Source organism: Rhyacophila brunnea, unplaced genomic scaffold (genome assembly GCF_057557595.1).
Source record: "Rhyacophila brunnea isolate RB1 unplaced genomic scaffold, BYU_Rbru_1.0 scaffold_17, whole genome shotgun sequence".
Lineage (NCBI taxonomy): Eukaryota > Metazoa > Arthropoda > Insecta > Trichoptera > Rhyacophilidae > Rhyacophila > Rhyacophila brunnea.
In genome coordinates, this window is record NW_028232827.1 from 25,509,094 (window position 1) to 25,518,543 (window position 9,450).

Genomic DNA, 9,450 nt, shown 5'->3' on the forward strand with positions numbered 1-9,450 from the left:
ATTTAGCATAAACATTTTAGCATAGCACAGATTTAATCAATATTAGATAATATATCAAAATGTAATCACACAAAGAATTTGAACTATATAAAAAAAGAGTTGTATACACTATTTCTATTATGTATTACATTTGAATACATTTATCAAACGAATGAAGCATTGGTAAACTGCAAAGATATTAAAACATTGCTATAGCTCACATGCACGAACAGTAAATTGAAGACTCCCGTAAACTGTCAGTATGTAATACAATATTATTACTAGTTGTAAAGGTTCGAAAAAAAGATCTAATTACCACATTTAATTATGCTAATAGTATCTAATGGACATCTAATGCAAACGCACCAGTCGCGTTGCCAGCACTAAATGAGTTAACTGAGTCTAGAAAGCTAGGTGGAGGTTTGCCGTATGTGTGTCAAGGCTATAAGTTGACATATCTGATTTAAGTTATCATAATTAGTACACCAAGGGTCTTCTTTTTGCTTCACTTTCATAATTATTTAATCTCAGTATATATAGGAGAAGGTATCTTTAACATCTTTACAACATGATTCAGCTTTGATTTTCTGTATAAAATAAAACTTACATAATATGTACTTGCTAGAAGTCTTTTTAATTGCGGCGTGCAATCTTATTTTCTCCAAACAGTTTTTATAAAAAAGTATTTGATAAGTTGCCTCTAAAAATATATGCAATATTTTAATTATCTTATTAGATAGTTTTTTGACTAGTGTATATTTAGATTTTTATATGATACAGTATATACTGATGATAAAATGGCACTGATCTTCTTACAAGCCCTCGCTCTGTATCGACCATATCTTATGTGAAATACATATTGTTTAATTAACGATAATCCTGCAATATTACTATCTAAGAATTACCACTAAGCCATTTTAAGCTAGATTTAGATTAGGCAGAACTATGCACAATTAATTCTAAAGGAGAAATAATAAGTCTCATTGTATACAAATTGATTTTTATATAACGGTTTATTGAAATTTATCATAATCAGTAACAATTATTATATACATTCACAGCCATAATATAGTCCCTATACTACGATGTAAAAGACAAAATATAATACACAATGAATATATTATTTAAAATGTTGTTTTATTTATCCATCAATTATCCCATTTTGTTAAAGTTTAGTGAAAAAACCCACTGTCTGGTGGGGCATTGCTCAAAACACACAAGAATCAGACCCTCCTCATCCATGTTATTACATCGTCGCCATAGTATTGGTTTGTCCAAAGCGACAATATGTGAAGTTTTCAGGAGTTGAAAAAAAAGGTTCATTACTTTATATTTCAATGCTTGAAGATCATTCAAATGTGTAACGTGGACGTAGTCAGTAAAGTTAGACAGCGCTAATATTTCTATTATTTTGTTAACTGTCAATTCATGGTGGAACTGCATTGTATTGTTGTTTTTATTTAATAAAATGCATTTTTTTTTTTGTAGTACTTATTCCACTTTTAATCAATAGATTAGGACCGGTTTCGTCCGCCTCAGAGGGACATTTTCAACAAAATATTAAAAAAGGATAAGCGATCCGTTGACCAATCACATCGTAGAGGTGGCGGTATCCACATACCCTCGGCGCCGTATGGTCCACACGTTGGACAAACCAATACCGAATGATTGTTTTGTGCTGTGGTTTCTTGGACATTTTTGAAAAAATATCTTTGCTTCTAATGGAAAATATATTTTTTTGAACGATTTCGATGCGTTTATATAAAAGAAAATGAACTGCATTAAAAAGTCAATTTCGCCAAAAATGAAGCTTCACAAAACCAATACTAGGGCGACGACATAGTATCAAAGTAGCGATTGTCTTTTATAGTTCATTATCTTAGAAAATTGATCGACAGCATATTTTTTTTACATTAAAGAAAATATGGCAAAAATTCTGATCGATAGGACATTATAACAAAAAAACATTGGAGGTGGCTTGGATAATATCACTTCTTAACCAAGTCTCTAGCAGCGTAAGCTAAATGATCTGACCCATACCGAATAAAACACGGTTCTTGTCTGTTTACACTTTACAGGAAGCCAGCGGCAAAACAAATTTTGAAAATAACCGATATACTGGATTATTTGTTAGGTTAGGTTATGTTTTCATTCTAGAATTTTGCCAAAATCAGCTATGAAAATTGAATTAACGTTCATATTATATCTAATAAAATTGGAGACCGTATAGTATACGGTCATCTCTTTCCAATAGAAAATTCACGGTGAAAAGTTTTACGTACAATTTACATGTAACCGACCCATACACCATGCCAGGTATCCAGTTTTAAAATAAAAATATAAGTTTTATTTTCATTTGTGTGTTCACAAAATTAGTTACATACAAATAATACATTGTGTAGATAAGTTACCTTTTCTTCAACTTTGTCACTATTGAAACTAAAACTCATTACATTCGTTATTTGAGATAAATATTAATCGACGGAATGTATTCAAATAAAAAAGGATCGTTTGAAATCAAATGATAAAAAACTAATTATTAAAGTACATGTGAAGCAATACGTCATAAAAATATCTGCGATCTTCTAGAATTGCGCACACAAATCCTTGGAAGATTCTTCCATTTCTCCCGGCTGATTCGCGACGATTGCTCTTTGAAAAGAGGTGGTTTTTTCCTATTCATGTCACCCATGCAAGTGATCACTTGTTATTTCCTAGTACAGCGTTTCCGAAATGGTTCCGTGAGGTAAAATAGAGCAAAAAAAAAAATTTGTCTGCCATTCTACCAAGATGACATCGTTTGCCAGAGTGATACCCAGCAAATTCATAATCAGCGTAAAAAACCTTTTGTCCCTCGACATTTCCAGGGCATGCTACAACATTTTGATTTTGATAACATAACTATCATCATTTTTCCCCTGAAACATAATACAAGCCAGCTGTATTTATTTATGGGACATGAAAGAGAATAAAACGTCTAGTTACCTTCTCCCTGGGAAAATATAATTTCAATTTAAAGGTTTTGACTTCTACCAAATTTATTTTTCACATAAGGCACATTTTTAAAAATATGTAAGCAGTTGCACCAAAATCAATATGTTTGTAAAATAATGTTTTAATCCAAAAAACCAATCACTGAATTTACAATAGTATCGACCTCTGCCATGGCACCTAGTCCAGTGTCTCCGCAAATGAGAGTCTTGCTGACGCAGCTAACTTCAGTGTGGCCCCAGCTCTTTAAAGCGTTGACCTGTTGTGCGGTTATGGGATGTTCCCACATCTTTGTGTTCATTGCGGGACAAAAAAGCAGAGGTTTATTCATTATCCACGCCCTTGTGGTGCAGGTAAGTAAGTTGTCACAGTTGCCCTGAAAATGTTCACATATTGTAGCAGACTGACAGTAATATAAGCAGTAATCTAGGTCAGAACTCCTTAACCAGTATGCCTTGAGTAATTTGTCGGATTAACCTCGTCAAACAATGCTATATTAGTCTCCAAAAATTTCTGAATAACCAACCACGCCCTGTCAAATACAACCAAAACAATACTTCTGTAAATATCTTACGCTTAGTATCAATACATAAAACAGAATGCTGGGCATTCTGCAAACAAGAAGTGTAAACAATAGTTTCCAATCGCATGTTTTAACTTTGAAGTCCATTTACTGAACTCAGTTATATATCAACCGTGTTTAGGAAAAAGGGTGTAACCCTCACAGAACAAAAATTTTACAGAAAGGGCAAAAAACGTTTTTAGAATGATTTTGGTTTAATATTAAAAAAAAAATAGGCACAGACATTGGGTGCACGATGATTGATGAATTGGTGTAATATATTAGATATAATTAAAAAAGTTATTACAGAAAAATCATTAAAATTGAGGGTAAATGCTTTTTTCCTTAAATTAAAATTTAATTAATGCACAATTAAAACCTGAATTTAGATAATAATTCGGCATTTGCGGCTTACTTCCTTTTTACAGAGCGTGTGTTTTGTTGTATACATTGTTAATATCTAATAAAAGCACTTTTCGTAAAATCGAGGGTTACGTTCCTAAACACAGTCGATATGAACTTGAATCCTATAAATACTCAGCGTGTCAATTTGTGCATTAATTATTTACCTGTGACATTTTAGCTAAGGTATTTGCATCTAGTGGTGCAATGACCATGAGGTCAGCCCACTTGGCGAGCTCGATATGAAGAACGGGATCCCCTCGCTTCTGCCACATGTTCCACTCATCTTCATCAGTGTAAACTTTCACTTTACTTGGTATTTCGTGTTCTTTATAAAAGTGCTTCGCATTAGATGTGGTTATTACTCTTATCTAGAATTAAAAACTTTTTTAATTCAAAAATATATAATATATATATTATTATGTTCACTCCTAAGGGAAGCGTATGGGCCTCTACATAGGGCAGGTTGTATTAACAGGCTTTTTATACAAAGAGTGTTTGTTCACCATTTCCCCAACCAATTGGATTCTTGCTCTGGATAAAACACACTTTAAAAAACAACATGTAATTCTTGCAGTGTGGGATCAAACCCAGGTACGGAGACAGGCGCTCTACCAACTATGCCACCATGTTGTTAATATATGGATAGAATCAACCAATTGACGTTTCTGGTTTCAAGTATTGAATTGAAATATTCGAAAATGGTCGGTATAATATTATTTACTCTTAGTGTGAGCAAGACAAGGTCAGCGAAGTTATGCTGGTTCATCTCTCCCCGCCATTGACAAGAAAGGTAAATCACGATTTCTGTTTTAAAGCATGAGAGACTTCCCAGAATGTGGGACGTTGGTTAAGGATCACTCTCCTTTAGACGATAGACAGGAAATCATGGGACAGCTCAACATGAGAGATTTTATTTTAATATTGTCCATATCTGAAGAAGAAAAATACATCAAAAATCAGAAAAATTTATAGAATGGGGATTCCATAAAGATGACAAATTTTTCGCCTGCCGTGCCAATGAACTAGATGGTTATGGATATGTATATCAGAATTTTAAAGATTGTGGTTAGGTGTATTAGTTTAAGATAGCTATGCAGAAATAGTAAAAAGCATTTACATTTACATAACATTTGAAACTGAAACTATAAGGGGCGGCGGCATTAGGAGTCTGCACATTTCCTAGGTGTGACATTGCGTAATGCAACGGCATTCAAACTTTTTCATCTGCAGTGCCCTTTGTGTCTTAAAAATACCAATAAGTGTGATAGGTGAACATGCTCTTCTCCAAGCTGTTTCTCAAATACCCAGTGACACACACAAGTAAAGTTCCGCTCCATATTATTTTTAGTCTCAAATTTTCTTGAGTCATTAAGTACTTACTTCTACAATGGTATTTTAATATGTTAAACACTACTTAAACGGATCCACAACTTTCTTTTAAGTTTTGATACACACAGACGACAATATAAAAATAATCTAAAGAATTATTGTATTACGTATCCGCATTCTTTCCATAATTTCCTGATATATATACATAATACATGTAACTGCAGCTATCTTCATTTCTATCAAATCTTTTATCCACATTATGTGCCTCTACATATTATCTTCCTGAAAGAATTTTTGAAACCAGTTGCTAAGGTGAGATAGATGCTCTTCAAAAACAATGTTATTTTGTAAAATAACACATTGGGTCACAAAATGGTGCAACAATGGGATCTATTCGGTGACGTCCCTAGGCAAACTGCCACCCTTAAACAGACTTAGAATTTGTTAGTTCGTTTAATTAACTTGATTAATTTATAAACTAAGATATCGATACTTTCTAAGGAAGCTGACAGCATCGTATACTTCATCAAAAACCGCCACCACTTTCAAAAATTGTAATTGTAATACTTATATTCATTTCTTCATTCGCCGCCCTTTATAATGTGCTGCTCCTATGGAATGCATTACCTGTCTACCCTCACGGGACGTCACTGGATCCATCATTGTGGATCAGTCCCTTGTATTAAGACTGGGGTTCAAACAGTACAGTTTGAATACCACTGGCTAAATACTTTATACTACAATTTTGTAATTACCTTTCCGGACCAATGTGTCAGGCAGGTAAGGGTACTCAGAGATTTTACAAAATGTTTTCATTGTTTTGCGGCAACTGAAAAAGCTGATTTTCACACTGACATAATACAGAAGATATTCCGCTAAGACCCAGGCCACACCGGGCAACTCTGGTTGCGCGACCAGACCAAATGTATGCAGTTATATGGACCATGCCACACCTGGTTGCCCAGTAGTCGCGCAACTAGTTTAATCAGGCGATCAGTAAAATCTCGTTCTTACATTCGGTCTGGCCACGCTTCGAGAGAGAACGTATTTTTTGCTGCTTTGACGTCCATCTTGAAAGTGAATGGATTATTGGCTGCCTCCCTGGTTGCCTGCCCGAGAGTCCACAGTCGTGCGACTGGCTGCGCAACCAGAGTTGCCCGGTGTGACCTCGCTCTAAGGATTATTAACACTCACAATAATGTCTTCTCTAGCCTGTAAAAGAGATGCTACAAGTTGTGGTAGCTTTAAAGCTGCAACACTACCCGTACATCCAATGAGAATCTTTTTCTTTAAAGACTTCATATCGCTCTCGCTTTGAGACATTTTTGAAATCTATGGAACAAACCTGAAATGAAAAATCGTAGACGTGGTAAATTAATAGAACAATGAAGTCACGTCACAGTATTCCTGTGTTTTTCTTTTTAACCATGTCCGATCCTCCATCACGCGGTGGAGGTTGTATTAACAGATTTTTGTTTTTAAAAGAAATGGGTGTTAGGCACTCAAACTAATAAGTCCATACTCTGATCCAAGCACACATTGAAAACCAACATGTGATTTTTTTGTTGCCTAACCAGCGATTCGAACCTGGTACCCATAACATTATATATAGGCTGACATGTTATCTGATCGGCTTAGGGTTCCCAGACCTCCTCTTTTACCAGGACGAGTCCTTTTTTTTGAAGTCAAGGTCCGTGTCCGGTATCTTTTATATTTTTATCGAATAATGCATAATGTCCTCTTTTACCGCTTTTCATATAAAATCATTTTTTATTTCAAAGAATTGAAGGGCTTTTTCACAGAATCCCATTTGTTAAAAATTGAGTCGAATTAATTAATAATGCAGATTTGTAGATGGCGTTGGGGAGCATTTTTCTATATTCAGAAACACACTCATTCACATGTCTGGAATATAAGGCCATGAAAAAACATTGATTCTCACAAAACACCACTTGTCAACAACAATTTGCTGATAAAATCCCACTTGTTAATGACATCTTAAACGATAATAAAACTGGATGAAACAATATGCCTATGAGAAAGTTTTTTCTCTCTCCTGAAAAATCGGTAAATTTGATAAATGGGATTCTGTCAAAAAGCCCTTCAATTGTGGTACCTACCACCTTACTATATTTAATAATTGCAATATTTACTTGATACTAATTCTTGTTTATTAATAAATATGATTATGAGAATACATGAATGTAAAAGTACAGTCGAACTTGGTTATTACGAGGAAGATGGGACCAACTGAATTTGCTCATTATAAGCGTTACTCGTTATATCAGAGAATAGGTATTTTTAAATGAGCGGTCACATAACACAAAAAGTCGCAATTTAAACAAAAACAATTAGAATTTTTCTCCGAAACAAGCATGGCATTCATAACTACAATAGAAGTTATTTATTGTAATGAACGCTGGTAGGTACCTACTTACTTTACAAACCTTGGATATTTTTTCAACCGTATGAGTAGATACTTTTTCAATCTTGTCGGTGAAAACACCAATTAGGTAGGTACTTAGACACTTAACTAGTGTCATAAACGTAATCCGAACCCGGCGGCATTCTGTCCGGTCCGATTTTATTGCTTAGGGTCGAAATGTTTTTAAACGATCCATACATTAACAGTTTTAAGAAAAATTTTATCGATATTTTAGCTCGGTATATCCAATAAGGAGCTCGTTATAAAAGTGAATAAATGTATGGAGAAAATCATAAACTAAAATGTCAACGAATATTTACTCGTAGCATCAGAGATCTCGCTATATCCATGATCATAATAACCGAGCTCGACTGTACTACATTTCGGGGTAAATTATCGAGATTTAGCAATCATTGGCATACCATGGATTCAATTACAATGGAAAAATACAACACAGATACACAATTGAGAAAATCATATATATGTATTGTGAGATCACCGGATTCGAACACGGATACACAGTACGACATTAGACTATGGGGCGGCTGCTAATGATGAAATATGTCCCCCTTTTGTCATTGTCAAATATGGGAACCCTAGCTCGGCTATCGTGGCCTTTGTTATAATAATTGTATAATGTCTGTAGGTATATGTTACTATCTTTGAGTGGCTTGGGTATATCAGAACCGGTGTAAAAATACTGTTGTCAAATTACTTGTTTCAAAAAAGTGTTCCTCCAAAATATCAAATAATGTATTGCCTGTATATCTCCTTTTCAGAATTAAAATAATCATCTAGCACTAGTACGAAAGTAAATAAGTTGGAAATAACTACAATAACATTTTTTGAGGTTATCTAACTGTCAATGTCATAGATTTACGTCAAGTCAATGTACCAGCTGATTGATTTTTAATATTCTCGTTGTTGGTACCTACCAAAGAGAAAACTCATTAAATTTATCGATTCACACTGTTGCCAACCGTACTACAGCACAATAAATAAATATTTTTTATTCTGCGAAGATGTAAAATATTAACGTATAATCTCTATATATATAAAAATCTCGTGTCACGATGTTTGTGGTCGAACTCCTCCGAAATGGCTCGACCGATTTTTATGATTTTTTTTATGTATATTTGTTAGGTATGAGAATAGGTCAACAAGTATATTTCATACCGCTAGGTGATTAGGGTATCTCTATCCAGAAAAATTTTCTTTTATTTTTTTGACAATTTTTTTTTTGTATCTTTTTATTATTTGGCATAAAAAAATACCTATAACCTCAAATTTTCACTTTCGAACCCCCATTCTCCCATTTTTTATTCGCAATTTTATTAATTTTGTATGAACAAATTTAACCGTCGTTCGTATTTCAAACAGAACGAAATTATTTATGTTGTTGAATGACAGATGGCACTACGTCCGAGAAGAATTCAAGAGAAGCGTCGCGTCATTTTGACATTTCATTCGGCAAATCACAACGCAGTGCGTGCAAAATTTTGTACGATTTATTTTAATTTATCTATTTTTATGTGCGTGTATTACAGTGCACAATGCCAGCAAGACGCAAGGGGGCCATTTGGGCCGTCGAACGAATAAAGCAACAAACATGCGAAATAGTAGAGTAGAAAGAACAGACGAACAAATTCAACAAGATAACAAAAACGTGCGTGTAAGCATGTCGCAATTGCGTGCATCTCAATCACAAGAGGCACGAGCTGAACAAAATCAACAACGACAATTGGAACGGAGCCAAGCG

At 34.3% G+C, this 9,450-nt stretch overlaps 1 protein-coding gene across 1 annotated transcript; it reads right to left on the bottom strand.

The window, feature by feature from the left end:
- Window positions 1-964: 964 nt before the first annotated feature.
- Window positions 965-8,633, bottom strand: Ppcdc (phosphopantothenoylcysteine decarboxylase). Its single transcript, XM_085944953.1, has 4 exons — window positions 8,407-8,633; window positions 6,461-6,611; window positions 4,102-4,305; window positions 965-3,346 (listed from the first exon to the last, which is right to left on the bottom strand). Exons 2-4 carry the CDS (start codon window positions 6,587-6,589, stop codon window positions 3,095-3,097), a joined length of 585 nt encoding a protein of 194 aa, XP_085801079.1. The 5' UTR covers window positions 6,590-6,611; window positions 8,407-8,633; the 3' UTR covers window positions 965-3,094.
- Window positions 8,634-9,450: the final 817 nt, after the last annotated feature.